The 17,881-nt window shown below is 39.1% G+C and overlaps 1 protein-coding gene across 1 annotated transcript; it reads right to left on the bottom strand.

Annotated features, from left to right (window-relative positions):
• Positions 1-10,328: 10,328 nt before the first annotated feature.
• Positions 10,329-14,324, bottom strand: LOC143592376 (monosaccharide-sensing protein 2-like). The gene is made up of 5 exons (XM_077072309.1): positions 13,987-14,324; positions 12,966-13,532; positions 11,354-12,192; positions 11,011-11,198; positions 10,329-10,939 (listed from the first exon to the last, which is right to left on the bottom strand). The coding sequence occupies exons 1-5, from the start codon at positions 14,069-14,071 to the stop codon at positions 10,504-10,506; spliced, it is 2,115 nt and encodes a 704-aa protein (XP_076928424.1). The 5' UTR covers positions 14,072-14,324; the 3' UTR covers positions 10,329-10,503.
• Positions 14,325-17,881: the final 3,557 nt, after the last annotated feature.

Genomic DNA, 17,881 nt, shown 5'->3' with positions numbered 1-17,881 from the left:
GTTAGGCCAAAGCGTATCACATCAAATGTTCATGAATCTACTACCCTAAATGTATCAATCGTGGTCGTGTTACGATCACATCCTTAATTTATAACCGAATTCACGGTGATACGTGGCTAAACTCGGTTTTCTGTATTGTGTTTTAGTTGAATGGGTGGGTGAAGTACACAAATACGGGGTGGTGGTTCCCGAAGTACTTCAACCATCTACCTCAACACCCCTCACAACTCAATTTTAATCAATTTTATTTGGTTTTTGATAATTTTATTTCATTGGAAGGAACCATGGTGGTTCATGAAATCCTAACCAACAAATGAACCCCATGTTTCAATTTTAAGTTATATTATAACTATTTATTTATTTACCTATGTATTTTTTTTATTTATTATTCCTCATTACGTCAACACTTATAAAATCACGTCTCATAAATGACTCCATTCTCAACCTCAACCACAAACTCAACCTCAAATTGTTAAATAGAATTCACAAGTATCAACTTATACAAATTAATACATTTACAACATTTACCCAAGTCTCATAAATTTTACACATTTGATCCTTGCAGTATGTCTTCCCGTCTCATCAACCGTACCCGCCGCAACTCTGGCCATCGCATGTCATCTCGCATTACGAAGGGAATCATAGAAGCCCTCCCTATGGTCATCTCTCAACTCCAAGTCGTGAATGCCGCAACTGTTTCTGCAAACCCTAATGTTTTCACTATCAAGCAATTCACCAACGCTAACCCGATCGATTACTTTGGGACTGAGGATGCTACAACCCTTCTTCAATGGTTCAAGCACATGGAAAGCGTGTTCCTCCACTCTGCATGTCCGGATGACAAGAAGACCACATATGCATAAAGTGTTTTCAAATCTAGTACTTGGTGGACTAGCAAAAAGAGAGACCTTGGGGGTGAGGTTGCCATGGCCTTGCTATGGGATGACCTCAAGAAGCTCATGTTAGACCAATTCTGCCCGAAATATGAACTCCGGAAGTTGGAAGAAGAATTCTGGAATTTGAAGCAAGAGGGAGGTGATAATACCGCTTACAACAACCGATTCCACGAATTGAGCGTCCTTATCCCGCATATGGTTACTCCTTTGGAGCGTGTCATTGATAAGTACATCTCGGGTTTGCCGATGCAAATCCAAGATTCCGTCCTTAGTCGTGACCCGAAGGAACTTCGTGATGCCATTGCTCTAGCCGGTACCCTCACCGAAAACCACGTTAAGGCTGGGACCTTGACGCGGAAAGGCTCCAAGAAGCCCAATGATAAGCCCGCATCCGAACCCACTAAAGATTCCAAGCCCAAATCCTCCAAACACAACCACAACCACAACTCCTCTCATTATCGCAATAACAAACGAAAGCCCAATTCCCAAAACTATGTCATAGCCCAACCACAAGCTCAACAAGCCCCTCCAACCAAGAAACCATACACCGGCCTACACCCATATTGCAACACTTGTCAACGTCACCATCCGGCTCAATCCACTTGCCGAGTGTGCACCAATTGCCACCGATTCGGCCACCTCACCCAATACTGCCGACCCCGAGTGCAAGCCGCTCCACCGTGGTTCGCACCGTCAAACCAACCCAACCGAGCCATCCCTTGTGCTCCAATCATTAACACCGTTAGGGCTTGCTATAATTGTGATGATCCAAACCACCTCCGCAACGCGTGTCCTCGACTCGTTCAAGCCCATCAAGCCTTTGTTGCCCCACAACCCTACTATACCTCCCAAGCTTACCAAGTTCAAACTTACCAACCTCAATTACCCCAACTCATGCCTCCTGCAAACCCTCAAGCTCAACCCATGCTCATGCAAGCCTACCAAGCTCCAACACCTCAAGCTTCAACATCTCAAACTCAAGCACCTCAAGGAACCCAAGGGAGAGCTTTCACTATCAATGCTAATCAAGCCCGAAACTCGAACAATGTGGTGAACGGTACGTTTTTAGTTAACAAGCATCATGCATCGGTATTATTTGATTCGGGAGCCAACAGGAGTTTAATTTCCGTTGATTTTGAGTACATACTTGATGTGCCCCGTAGTAAATTGTCTAAACCATTCACGGAAGAGATAGCTAATGGTAGTTTGATCGTTATTGACTTCGTCGTCCGTAATTGCACGCTCACCCTTAATGGGCAAAAGTTCTCGATTGATCTTATTCCGATGCAAATGGGTAGCTTCGACGTCATCATTGGTATGGATTGACTCTCTCTTCACCGTGCCGAAATTCTATGTTTCGAGAAGATTATTCACATCCCTATCGAAGGTGGCGTAATTCTAAACGTCGCCGAAGAAAGACCATTCTCAAAGCTAAGGTGGTGTTTGTTTTTGCTTAAAACATCTGCAGGAGGCTTATGTCTGCGGGCACGCAGACATAAGCTTTTGAAGACTGTTTGTTTTTTTTTTTAAATAAGATCTGCAAACTGCTTTTACGGTCTTAAAAAAGAAGCTATTGTTTAACTTTTTCACACATATTCACACTTCTTAACATCCTACCAACACCCAATGTCCAACACCACCACCCATCATGCCCGCCACCACCACCACCACCCACCGTCGGCCACCACCACCGTCCATCACTGCCACCACCCACCGTCCACTACCACCACTTACCACCACCACCATCCACCACCCACCACCACCGTCCATCACCACCACCACCACCCACCACCGTCCATCACCACCACCACCCACCTGTCGGCCACAACCATCGTCCACTACCTCCACCCACCGTCCGCCACCACCACCCATCACCACCACCTACCATCCGCCACCAACACCATCCACCACCCACCACCACCGTCCATCACCACCACCACCATCCATCACCACCACCGTCCATCAAAACCACCACCATCCATCACCACCATCACCCTCCCGTCGGCCACAACCGTCGTCCACTAACACCAACCATCGTCCGCCACCACCACCACCCACCACCAACCACCATCCATCACCACCACCCACCCGTCGGCCACAACGGTCGTCCACTACCACCAACCACCGTCCGCCACCACCACCCACCACCACTTACCATCCGCCACCAACACCGTCCACCACCACCGTCCATCACCACCACCACCCACCATCCGCCACCACCACCGTCCACCGCCCACCACCAACTATTTTACTAGTCTACAGACGTTAAATGACTTCTATCTACTGTGATATGTATGATAGGTAACTAATTTTCAGCTTATGCAGACGATACTCAGTTTTATAAAACAAATAGTATTATATTTTCAGATTGCAGACCTTCAGACCACATCTTTAGTTGCATACATAAAATCAGATGAAATCAGATTGCAGACAGTTTTTGTCTTCAAAAACAAACAACACCTAAATCTCATGTCGTGCTTTGAAGCCCAACGTTATTTGCGCAAGAAGTATGTCGCATTCTTAGCCCATGTCACTACAAAGGCCCACGAAGAAAAGCAACTTTCCGACATTCCGATTGTTCGCGATTGAAGTCTTTCCCGAAGACGTTTCTGGACTCCCTCCCATGCGTCAAATGGAGTTCCGTATTGATCTTGTACCTGGAGCAAACCCCGTAGACAAGCACCGTATCGTCTTGCACCCTCCGAGATGCAAGAACTCTCCAATCAAATCCAAGAACTCACGGACAAGGGTTTCCTTCGCCCAAGTTCGTCTCCATGGGGCGCACCCATTTTGTTTGTCAAGAAGAAGGATGGCAATCTTCGTATGTGCATCGATTACCGAGAGCTCAATAAGCTTACCATCAAGAACCGTTATCCCCTTCCGCGTATCGATGATCTCTTTGATCAACTTCAAGGATCCGCTTGTTTCTCCAAGATCGATCTCCGTTCGGGTTATCACCAACTTCGTGTCCACGAGGATGACATACATAAGACTGCCTTCCGTACTCGTTATGGACACTTTGAATTCCGAGTTATGCCTTTTGGGTTGACTAATGCTCCTGCCGTTTTCATGGACCTTATGAATCGCGTTTGTAAACCCTACCTCAACAAGTTCGTGATTGTTTTCATCGACGACATCTTGATATTCTAAATCCGAAGACGAGCACAAAAATCATTTGCGCGCTATTCTTGACTTGTTGCGAAAGGAACAACTTTATGCTAAATTCTCCAAATGTGAATTTTGGCTAAAACAAGTTCAATTCTTGGGCCACATCGTCAACGACAAAGGTATTCACGTTGACCCCGCTAAAATCGAGGTCGTTAAAAATTGGAAAACCCCATCCTCTCCAACGGAGGTTCGCTCATTTCTTGATTTAGCGGGATATTACCGTCACTTCATCTGCAACTTTTCGAAGATTGCTTCACCCCGCACTAAGCCACAAAGGGAAGGTTTATGAATGGGGTCTCGAACAAGAAAAAACGTTTCAAACCCTAAAGGACATGCTTTGCAATGCTCCTATCTTTGCTCTTCCCGAGGGCAACGATGATTTTGTTGTGTTTTGCGACGCTTGCATCCAAGGTCTCGGTTGTGTTCTTATGCAATGAGACAAGGTCATTGCTTACGCTTCGCGTCAACTCAAGGTTCACGAGAAAAATTACACGACTCACGATCTCGAACTTGGTGCGGTCGTGTTTGCCTTGAAAATTTGGAGACACTATCTTTATGGCACGAAATGCGTGGTCTTCACCGATCATAAGAGTTTGCAACACATATCGACCAAAAGGATCTCAACATGAGACAAAGACGATGGGCCGAATTGTTAAGCGATTACGATTGCGAGATTCGCTACCACCCCGGGAAGGCAAATGTCCTGGTCGATGCTCTTAGTCGTAAGAGTCACATTAAATCCGTCTTGCTCAATTGTGTCACCATGCAATCCAACCTTCAATACCGCATCTTCGACGCCCAACACGTCTCCGTCACCGAAGGAAGTTTATACGATGAGATGTCGTGTGGTGCCGAGCTCCAACTTGAAACCAAACGCAACGGTTTTCTTTATTATTTGAACCGTTTATGGGTTCCCGATCGTGACGGCATTCGTACGTTCATCCTTGATGAAGCTCATAAGTCACGATACTCGATTCATCCCGGTGCGGATAAAATGTATGCCGATCTTCGTCCCATGTGTTTGGTGGCCGGGAATGAAAAAAGATATTGTGGTATATGTATCCATATGCCTCACTTGTTCTAAGGTCAAAGCTGAGCATCAAATGCCATTTGGCTTGCTCGAGCAACCACCGATCCCCGTTTGGAAATGGGAGGACATAGCTATGGATTTTGTCACCAAACTCCCCACTACTCAAAGCCGCAATGATAGTATTTGGGTAATTATTGATCGGTTGACCAAATTGGCTCATTTCATACCCATTCGAGAAAAATTCTCCGTGAGTTAACTAGCTCAACTCTATGTCAAGAACATCATTTGCCGTCGTGGACCACCGTTGACCATTATCTCCGATCGTGATGGTCGGTTTACCTCTCATTTTTGGAATTCATTGCAAACTGCCTTGGGTACCCGTGTCGATCTAAGCACCGCTTATCACCCGCAAACCGATGGTCAATCCGAGTGAACGATTCAAACGCTTGAAGACATGCTCCGCTCTTGTGTGCTAGATTTTGGTGGAAATTAGGATACTCACTTACCACTTGTAGAGTTTTCCTACAATAATAGTTTCCACACTAGTATCGGCATGGCACCCTTTGAAGCTCCCTATGGTTGAAAATGTCGCTCCCCGATTTGTTGGAGCGAGATTGGTGAATCGCAAATCACCGGCCCCGAGCTTGTTCAAGAAACTTCCGACCGGATTGCTCTTATTAGTCAAAATCTTCTTGCCGCTCGTAGCCGTCAAAAGATCTACGCCGATAAGCGCCGTAAACCTCTCGAGTTTAATGTTGATCGAGTTTTCCTCAAAGTATCTCTTGGAAGGGAGTTGTTCGTTTTGGTAAAAGAAACAAGTTATCTCCTCGTTTTGTTGGACCGTTTGAAATCGTTGAAAGAGTTGGTCGAGTTGCTTATCATCTCGATCTTCCCGAAGAGCTCTCCAATGTTCATCCGACTTTTCACATTTCCAATCTCAAAATACTAGCAATAATAAATATAATGTTTTAAAACCCTAAGCGAAGCCAAATCTTTCAAACCGATTAAATCAAAATAATGACTTTGAAACTAATAATATCCCATCAAAAATCAAATCGTTATGTCTTATTAATTATTTTCCTCGTATATTAATTATACCACCGTTAACAATTAGGGCATCTTTGTTGACGTATCTCGAAGGCTTGAACGTGTTCATCCTCATTTTCTTTTATTATTATCTCATCCGCATTTAATCCACTCGTCAAAAGTAAGTAATTCACATCCCCCTTTTTGCCGTTTTATTTGGGGGCGTTATGCATTAACCATTTTCACTACAATTCCATTATTTGCGTATTATGATATTGCTCAATTAGTTATATATGCAAATGTGACTATGTGTTTAATTTATGTTTTGGTGGTTGGTATCTCATCCTCATTAGTATGATCATACGCCGTTGGAGTAGCTTGTTATCCATGGGATTCGAGTGAAAAGACAACTTTTATATTATTGTTATATTGGTGTTATGCTAGTTGTAATATTTCATATTATCGCAAGGAATTGTCATTTTTATATTATATGTATTCAAAAACCGTGATTACTTGCTCAACTTTATGTTGACAAACTATGTATTTTCCCACATGGCGCAGATAGCTTTTTGGGATGAAGAAACAAGCTAAGGAATAGTTGACCTTAGGCTGCATGATGAATTAAAGACTTATTTATTTCTTTTGATTTAATTGTAATGTTTATTTCCATTAGACAATATTTGTGTTTTTGTGTACTTGAATAATATGAATTTAATAATTTAGATATTGACACGTGGATTTATTTTAGTGTCATTTGAGCCATGATACAATTATGTTGTGCCCCGGCATATTCCGCCGTAGGTTGGGGTGTGACAACACGATCAATGAGAGATTAAGACCTCAACCCATGCAAAACCTAGTGCGCCCGTATCCTCTAAGAAAACAAAAGTGAGCTAAGAGAATATTCTAGTTTCTAGGGATTTGTACCAGAAGTTCCATGCATGAAACCCTAAAAGGCTTCCATTGTACTTGATTGAATATTAATACATACTGGAAATCTTTTGAGTGAATCGCGTGCTTGTTCTACTTATAATCATAATATATCACCAACATCCTAATTATATCTGATCTAAAAACTAGTGTTAATAAAAATATTAAGAGCATGCTTGGGATTGAGTTTGAAAAATGCTTATTAACTTATTGGTTTTTTCAAAAAATCATTTTAAAAAGCTAGAATTTGGGGCTTTTGAAAAACTGTTTTTTAACCCTTTCGAAAAACTAAAATAGGAAATATTTTTGTGATTACCAAACAAATTTTAATTTATTGGCTTTTTGAAAACACCAATAAGCCAATAAGCATTTTACAAACTCAATCCCAAACATGCACTAAATAAATTACTCTCTTAGTCAAACGAAGATTCACATAACTTTATTTGTTTTAATTTGAAATTATATTAACATTAAATATAGTTTAGTTAAGTAACCAAATGATAAGAATTGTTAAATAACTTAAAAGCGTAAACTATTTGTAAGTTATCCCTTTATTTGTTTTAATTTGAAATTATATTAACATTAAATATAGTTTAGTTAAGTAACCAAATGATAAGAATTGTTAAATAACTTAAAAGCGTAAACTATTTGTAAGTTATCCCTTTATTTGTTTTAATTTGAAATTATATTAACATTAAATATAGTTTAGTTAAGTAACCAAATGATAAGAATTGTTAAATAACTTAAAAGCGTAAACTATTTGTAAGTTATCAACCCCCCCCCCCCTCTTAAAAGATCGAGTCTGACATCATAGTGGAATATCTTTTGAGGTACGAATTTTTATCCCTCCACTTGTTATTATCATGCTCGATTGTTAAAACCCCATTTCGTGTTCTTTTGTAACTCGTAAACATCTTCGGATTATTAATTAGATCTAATTTATTTTGCTTCAAGATCCGGTTATGGGTGTTTGGACTCGAAATTTGGTTCGATATTATATGTGTGCGATAAATTTCCAAGTTTGTACTCAGTATCACATGCTCCTTACTTATTACTATTGACTAGACGGGTGCCTGCACGATGCGGCGGTTGTCCAAGCACAAACCCTATAAATCACGTAACAATTAAGAGTGTTCATGGTTCGGTTTACAACCTTTAAACCTTTTAAACCGGGCATCAGTTTGGTTTCACGATCGGTTTTTTTTACTTTCACTCGGTCGGTTGGTTTCAAAATTTTCAAACCATAGCGAACGATTTGGTTCGCGGCTTTTGCTGAAAACCGACCATATAAAATCATACCAAACTTTAAATGTTGTATGCATTTTAATCTCTTTTATTATTTAGTATTTAACATGTTTTGTGATATATATTAGATATAGTTAAGATACAATTGAACAAAGTCGTTTTTAATACAAGTGAACTTGACTATTACAATTTTAAATTAACCTAATTCCAGCATGATTCTTTGTAATCATCGTTCTTGTTATAATTCACATCCTAGGTCTTCCATTAATCTTTACCATTTATGTTGCTTAAATTATATATTTTCCTATTTTGCTATAAATAATAGACCGTTGGTAATGGTTCGGTTTCAATTTTCAATGATTCAATTTTGGTTTTGGACGACGAAAAATCGATACTAATGTTTGGGCTTACAAGCTTAAATCACAAACCATCAAAAACCGGCATTGATCAATCCTACGTAACATACTAATTTTTTTAAAATTGAAAAAATTATAACAATATCATACTCAAATTAAAGAGAATAAAATGCTCGATTTTATGGTGCTTTTATAAAAAAATATTAGCGTACGAAAAAATTATGGCCGTTTAAAAATCGTGGGTGGAAAGTTAGTTTAAGATTAAAATTAAAAACATAATATGGTTAAAGATGAGGGGGCAAACATGTAAGCTAGGTGAATTGTGTTTAAAAGATAAGTTTACCCCTTTTTACACATGTATTTTATGCATTAGCATTTGTAAAACTCTTAAAATCAAGTGTCTTAATTTACCCTTGTCTCATGTATTATATATAGTATAGATATACGTTAACATTGTTTTTACTTTGAGCGCATTACCTGTATTTACTTGTACTATGGTACCCTGAGTTCTACGCTTCCTGTGAAGTGTCCTACAGGCACAACATTGTGGCATCGATGTTATGTGCTCCTTCCGTGACGGAGAGATTAGTTCACGGCGTCTCTTAAGGGCAAGTGTGGCCCACAATATAGATCGATCATAGGCTTATATGTATTTGATATTTGTGGATGGTCGGTGTATGCCAGCACCCACCATCGCATTATTGGGTACATAGTTTGCAACCATTGTAGTCCCATTGTTAGGCTATATGTTTCGGCTCGTAGGTATCATCCATATGATAAAATTTATTTTATTGGCTTGCATACTTGCATCGTATCATTTTACATTATGACATACTATATTTTTATATTGTTATAAATAAATGTTTACTTAATTATTGTTATTCTTTTACTTGAGTCTTTTATCCGTACTGGACATTCGGCTCATTATGAAATCCTTTTCATAACAGGTTCACAGGTTACTCCGAGTGGGGTGTGAAGAGGGAGAAAAAGAATTATGCTCTTGGATTTGAATGTAAAATGCTAGCCATTTTTGTAATATACTCTAGCTCAGCTAGATTTGACAATTATATAATATGTAATAAATAATTAACCTTAAGGCTCATCATCATCATCATCATACTCAGTATATCCCACCAATAGCAAAGCTATGGTAGGGTCTGAGGAGGGTAAGATGTAGGCAGCCTTACCTCTACCCCATAGGGATAGAGAGGCTGCTTCCGGTGAGACCCCCGGCTCGATAGTAGTTTTGCATCAAGCCTTGGACATAAGGCACATAGCACTCAATCATCGGGACACCGGCTGATCGGTGCATGTACCCTTATCTTTCAGCTATCAACGCCACTACATGATGCCTGATTAACCGTCCGTCACTTTTAACGTTATTTTCACGAGATTAGTAAAATAACGTCAAAATTAGTGCAATTTCACTTTTGCCCACCCGAGGGTTCACACATATATACATCATATGTGCGCACCGCAAGCAGGGCTAAATTAACCTTAAGGCTATGAACTTTTAATATTTAATAGCGGAATGATGTCTTATGTTTTGAATACCATGATTAGTGACATGTCATCCCTCTATGGGATGGGCTGCTACGATATCCGTCTAGAATTGAGCAACGATTCAAGTTAATAAACACAAATAACAAAGGCAAAAAGAAGAAAAATAATAATTCAATACAATTTAACTTAATAAACACAAATAACATAGACAAAAAATAATTCAATACAAACTAGGATGCGAATCGTAACAAATTTATTCGATTCTTTTCGGCATCAGAGCACACGCATTCTTGATCTCGAGCTTTGTCACGCCATTAAAATGTTTAGTATATTCTGAACCCGAACCCGATCAGTTTGTCTTCTTATTAGCAGCACCCATGGCAAAGAACTCGGTAATAACTTCAAGTGGCATGCCTTTGGTTTCGGGCACTTTAAAATAAACAAAAAACCAAGAAATGGCACACACAAAGGCGTATATTCCAAAAGCACCCGCTAGCCCAGTGGTGGTTAGCAACACGGGAAGCGTGTAAGTAACAATAATGTCACAAATCCAAAATGTAAGCGCACAAATGGCGATACAAAGACCTCTAACACGAGTCGGGAAGATCTCGGAGCAAAGCGTGTTGGGGATGGGGCCGAAGCCCATCACAAAGGTGCAAAAATAAACCACAACACTTACTGTCGATATGACTGCGTGAAGAACTGAGTCCATTGGGATAACGTTGCTTAAAACTAGCACAACGAGTGATAACAAAAGGACGGGAAGTGTGGCTAGAAGTAACATCCTGCATAAAATCAAATAGCATGTTTTGTTCTTGTGATATTAAGGGAAATATATATGTGTTACCAATTTTACCTTCGCCCCACTATATCTATAAGTTTCATGGCGACACCGATGCTGGGAAGCATTAATAAAGTCGTGACACCGCTGATAAGAAAAGAAGCCGATTCTGAACCAATGCCCAAGTTAGACAAAAGAATTCCTACCCCGGCTTGTTCTAGGATTTGCGGGGTGTAATACAAAACCCCGTTAATGCCAGAAAACTGTGATAGGTTCATAAACAAAGCCCATTAATAATAATAATAACAACAATAATAATAATAATAATATCTTAACACGAATTGATAATAAAGACATTTAGCTTGTTATTTGACTCACTAAGCCCGAATCAACCTATTCATAAGTAAACGAGTAATACCTGTTGAAGTATTTGGATCCCAACACCAACAATCAATGCTTGTTTGATACCGGGCTCAGAAAGCTCAGACCAACTCGTCCCTTTTTTAGCAGCAGACGGTGGTGGCTTGATCACACCCGAATGGATCGGGTTCTGGCCCGTTACACCATCTAAACAAAGAACCGATCTACTCACTAGAGCCGAGGCCCGAACCGCTTCAGCCTCACCAGTACCAGGACCCGAACCAATAAACGAAGCCATAGACCCACGTCTAGATTCACCACCACCCTCTTGGTGCAAGTAGATTCGCTGAAGCCTGCCAGCATTCTTCCCGTCCTCGGTCTTTCTATAAGCCAACTGCCACCCACCACCGATCCCCATGGCGTTAGTCGTCGTCTCACTAGCCTGCCTCGCGCTTGGGGATATTAACAGGCTTTTTAGATTATTATCGTCGGTTTCATCATCCGATAAATTCCCTTTTTCGTGGTTGCTCTCGAGATCCCAGTTGTCGGGTTTATGGGGTTGTTGATCACCTTGAAGCATGCTTCCAAAAGTGGGAAACAACATGCTTCTCATGCTTCCCATTTCGTTTTGTTTTTCGTGCACGCTCCCGAATAGAGTCACCATCGGGTCCATCATGTGTGCAGCCACGCTTCCTTGACGCGAAGCCAAGAATAAAGAGCTTTGGCCCCGAACCGGCTTAGCCACCCATGATTTGCCCTCTTCTGCACCATATAACTTGATCTCATTTTTGTCTTCAACATGATCTTCACTTAGCTCATTGTCAGCATTTATCACATACTCTTCAACAGATGTCTCACCTCCCACTTCTAGACCTTCAACTAGCAATGCCATTTCACCTGAAAATAGATCCCGCATAGTCTTATCATTCGCGTTTGTTAATCCACAAGGCTTTCCAGCACCAGAATAATCAAGTTTTAAGTTATCATATCCTTTATTCCATTTGTTTTTGTTACAGCCCACTAATTTAGTTAACGCATTTAAGCCTCGGTTACTACCCGTCGACCCTTTTGACACATTTAGTTAAATCGGTTAAATGTGCCAGGCTCGGGCTACACAAGTTTAAGCATGTCGGGCTAGGGTTGATGTTTTGTGACATGAATAAACACATGTGCCGTATTCATGCCAAACAATTTAAGCCGCCAAACCGAAACTCGTCAACCCAAAAACATTGATACCCCTAGGTAATCAGGGGTGGCCCGAACATGACATGATAGTAATTACATTTTGGGTTGTCATATCCAATTCAACTAAAAAAGTGGGTTGTGTTCGGGCCAACTTGTTTAACTTATTTAATTAAACATCTCGGCCTGCCACCTTGTTAAATTAAACAGGTGGACCCGTCAACCCTTTAGCTCTTTTATTACAACCAGCAACTCGATTAACATGTTTAAAACTTATTACTACCGATCAGCCCGTTTGATTTGCTTAGACATATAGGCTCAATGGGTCATGTTCAAATTACATGATTTTAAGTCTATTCAGGTTGACGTTTTAAACACTAATAATTATATATGTCATGTTCAGATTAAACAGTTCAACCTGTCACCCTACCAACCAGACATGACCAACACCCATAACTAATATCAAGTGAATTTTAAAAAGGGCTCACCCGAGACATCATCCTGTCCACGAAGCGTCTGTAGGACGCGTTTAGCTTCATCCATCTTACCTTTACTAACCAACCACCGTGGAGACTCGGGTAAGTAAAAAACTGAGAGTACAAAATACGCGATGGAAGGTAACGAAAGGACCCCGAGCATCAACCTCCAACTCGCACCGGACTGTAGCGACATAAAGAACACCATTGTGTATGCTAAACACATTCCAATACTACCCGTGAACTGTGGGAAAGTATTCAACAGCCCCCTAATATCCGAAGGGGCAGTTTCGGAAATATAAAGTGGCACGAGTGTCACAGCCAAACCGATCCCGAACCCATCAAGAAGTCTTGCTATTAGCAAAACATAAACATTTGGTGACCAAAACATTACCAAACCGCTCATGAAATAGAACATAGAAGATATAATGAGCATTGGGCGCCTCCCAACGGCGTCTGACACGGGTCCCGAGAACGTGGTGATCACTGTAGCACCGATAAGTGACATGGACACAATTAGCCCTTCGATTGTTGGTTGTGTTTCTAGATGGAATTCCTTTTTGATGTAAAGAACAGCTCCTGCATGGTTGGATATATTATTATGAGTGCATAGTTCATGTTGGGTTGACTTTTCAACCTGTTCATGTCAACCCTTTTATCTGAATGTCAAACGGGTTGGCAGTTTTAAACATGTTAATTTGGTAGGTTGGGTGTAAAACGGGTTACTTAAGTCGACTTGTTTGCAAAATGCGTCAACCCGAATTGGCAGTTTATCCCTTTAATCTAACTATGTCAATCGGATTGGCAGATGTGTTCAACTGGCTTGGTGGATTATAAAAAATGGGTTAAGCTGGTTAGTTGGTTTGTTTAATTAAAAGTCGGCGGCGGATTGACACGTTTAACTAAACGAGTTAAACAGATCAGCCCGAAAACGAGTCGTTTTTAATTAAACAGGCCAACCTGAACATAGCCCGTTTTTAAAAAAAGTCAGATATGCCAACCCAAAACCCGTGTGATTATGTTATGTTCAAACCTGCTATTGTGGCGTTATCCCATCCCTGCAACATGTTGCCCATTGTTGCCGCAAGGGCTACATACACGGCTCCCTTCGACGTCATTTTATCTCACTTTTTAACGTATGAACATCAACAAGATAATTTCTTATTAGATTATTCTTGTGCAACGTGAATATTTTAGAAGCAAAGAATTCAACAAAACTATGAATATAATATTGGAGATTAATGTATCAAAGTGAAGATCCACATCACACATGATCATAAAGAAACAAACAAAATTATGACATGAATTTTGGTAAAAAATATTTTAATGATTTGCTAGAGAGAGAGAGGAGAGGAGAGAGAAGAGGCGTATATGCAGCTCTTGTTTGTGGTCATAACAAATACCAGTTTTTGAATGTGGACTCCGAAGAACATGGTGATTTTATGGAGGTTATTGGGTCCTATGTTTTCAGTTTTGTTTCAAGATCCTAAATTCAATGATGAATATATGCTATTTTAGTATTTTTAAGTCTAGAATCGAAAATAAATGACTAAATATATGCGAATTAGTCAAATTCAGTTTTTTTACATTACAACAAAATCCACCAAAATAACATGAAAACTTATATTATAAGATAAACAAAATAAACTTTGAGCATCATACAATTTTGCAACATCATTAGATTGGGCTTTTATCTTAACTTTAAGACATTATAAATCACTGAAAGTTCATTTATAGGATTATTGATCTGACCAACCATGGGCGGTATCGTTAACGGTTCACTGCAAAACTTATAGTAGAAAATAGATCAACTTTTGAAGTTAAGGTAGAAATTTACAACGATTGTATAGGGTTTATTTGCTTAAATACTAGGAGTTACCTCTACTTTATAAGTTATAATCTCATCGACTACAATTGTTGTGTATAATATTGATCATTTTGTAATTTTGTGTGTTGTGGATGCAATCGTTTATTGTGTAAACAGTGAATTTAATAGCATGTTTAAATTTGTGGCCATTAAGAAATAATAATTTGAGGGAAGATTCTTATAAATAGGATGGCATAGATGATGTTCTTAGGGAAATTCGCCAAACAGCTTGAAACTTTAGGAGGCAACAACTACCAATTTAGTATGGCATATGAAGTTAAGAACTAGATGCAACACTCACCAACACTTAATTTCTTTAACATTTTAACTCATGGCCTTGTTTTAAATGTTGTCACTTTTACTTTTTTTTACCAACATAAAAATTATTATTTAATTTTACAATTATTTGTATATGTATTTATTGTTTCTAAAAGTGTAGACATTTAGTTGACTTTATATATTTTGATCATATATAATAATAACTTATTCATTTATTAGTTTTATTTTAAAGATGGTAATGCACTAAATCAAGTTTTGGCATTTCTCAATTTTCGTATATATATTAAGAACTAAGAAGGCAGAATGTTATTCAACCTTGTGTCTGATATGTGTTTAATTTTAGAATCGATTTTTTACCATTCAAATATTTTTTACAGCTGTTTAATTTAAAAATAGTTTTTTTAAAATACATTCTATATTTAAACAACTTACCAAAAAAAATTCATATGTTCACCTCCCAATATATAATTGTAGTTAGGGGTGCAAACGAGCTGAGCTACTCGAGATCGGCTCATTAAAAGGCTCGATCGAACCGAGCTTAATCAAGCCCGAGTCCGAGCCTAAAAGTAAAGCTCGTTTAATAAACGAGCCTGAGCCCGAGCTTCACTTATCGAACTCGAGCCGGCTCGCGAGCCTAAACGAGTCTGCCATTTATATAATTTTTTTAAATATGTATTTAATAATTATTAATTAATATATATAATCTTATGAAAAAATAAATAAAAATAACTTAATAATAAATATTATTTTATATATAAAATTATAATAGAAAAAAATATATAAAAATAATTATAATTATATAAAAAAATAATTGACAAATAGTGAACGAGCCGAACCCGAGCCAAGCTCGAGTCAAAAATTCTACTCACGAGTCGAGCTCGAGCTTTGAAAATATAGCTCGAGCTCTGTGTATGTTAAACGAGCCGAGCTCTAGCCCAGTCGAGCTCGGACTCGACTTGACTTGTTTGCACCCCTAATTGTAGTAACAGAAAAGTATTTTTACAGCATCTTCTTTTCAATCCATTTCAGAAGCAAAATTAGCATGACTGTAAGTTTCATTTATAATACTGAAGTTGTATATGCATATATGAACATTTATATGTTTGTAAAAAAAAATTATTTCAGAAGCACCCCAATGGAGCCACAAAACATAACCATGTTATTTTTAAATGACTTGCAGCGGCTGCAAGTAAAACTAACCTGAGATACGTTGTGGCTTTTGCTGGTCAAGTATCTAAAGAAGTGATTCGCATGTATGACTTAAGATACTGAATATGTACTTCTGGTGGGTCTTAGTGTTGCAAGTGTCGTGTTGTCATTTCTGGTATGGTGCAAAGGGGTACACGACAGCTATTATCGAGTGAAGTTGACTTGGTGAGATGCAGTGTTCCTGCCACTTAAAAGTGGAGTGAGCAACTTAAGGTGTGGTCATTTTATTTGACAAACAAGATTGATGGTCATCTATGAATATTATAGATGAGCAAGTCCAGTTAGTTTCATCTTCATTTGCAGCTCGTAGAACACTTGAGCATCATGGAGTTTTGCTGTAAAGAACTTCTTAAGCCTGTTTATGCTTTCTTAGCATTATCTTTACTGTAGCACATCTGTAATTATACCAAAGTAAGGTAGGTTATTGTTTATTTTTTGTTGTATTATTGGTAATCTTGGCACATAACAGGAACCCTATCAACATAATTCTCGTTGTGTCCCCGCCGCAACGCGCGGGCTCTCCCGCTAGTCTTATTTATATGCATTTATAACACAATGTATATGAGCTCCAATAAAGTATCAAGCTCGTTCAAACACAACGCAATTCAAGTATTTAACAAGCTAGTCATAGGTCACGAGCCCCTAAAGTTGCTGATAATAGCAAGAGCTGGCTCCCAAAACAGTCATCAAATAAAGCAGAACTATTAAAATTCGTGCCTTCACAAACTACTTTAAGGATCTTGGCCATCCCATAGGCCCATTATTTACTTTTAACCTAGCTTATAGTCCTAAATTAATGATTTGAATCCTACCCAAGACTCTGCAAATGAGAGAACACAACATTCTTAAATGCCAAACAACATATTAAAACCACCGCCTATTTCTGATGTACAAAGATAATTGAACAGTAACAAATACCCTCTGTTTATTAACACAAAAAGCATTGTTTTTAGTCCAGAAAATAGCAACAAGAGCTGCAGGACCGTCCGTGGTTGGCTTGTTCGCTGGTTTCAAAATCTACAGAGGAAATAGATGAAACCATGTAAACAATAAATGACAGAAATGCCCCTGCTCACACAACATTCATAAAAAACTGTACTCTATAAATTTATCATCAATTAGAGATTAGATGCAGCAATTTACATTAATAGAGCGTCTCTTTACCGTTAACACTTACCATTGTAACAAAGGACATAAATGCCCCGGGCACAAATGCTTTACATAAAATTTACCAAGATACTTTAAAATGAAAAGAAACTGGAAATTAAAAATCGCACATCCAGTGTGGTAGTAGCATTTGACTTGGTTTATTATCACACGAAGTCCTAATTTTTAGGACAGTAACTTATATTTAGTATTCACTTTTAGAAATTTAGTTATGGCCCGTACCAATACATCACAAAATATTTCAATTAAAAGGTTTTTGGAAAACGGTTCAAACCCATTCTGGCCCTATCCCGTGTTGAGCAGAACTCGTTCCGCCAAAACCCGTGAGGAAATTGAATATAGCACTGAACCCGTATAAAAACAAATTCTGCAAACCAGCAACATAATACAGTTAGCAACAAAATGA

Source organism: Bidens hawaiensis, unplaced genomic scaffold (genome assembly GCF_021521415.1).
Source record: "Bidens hawaiensis isolate Kalapana, Puna unplaced genomic scaffold, B.hawaiensis_p1.1 tig00040717_1, whole genome shotgun sequence".
NCBI lineage: Eukaryota > Viridiplantae > Streptophyta > Magnoliopsida > Asterales > Asteraceae > Bidens > Bidens hawaiensis.
The sequence above is the reverse complement of the archived record's forward strand: the minus strand, read 5'-3'. Positions and strand labels throughout refer to the sequence as shown.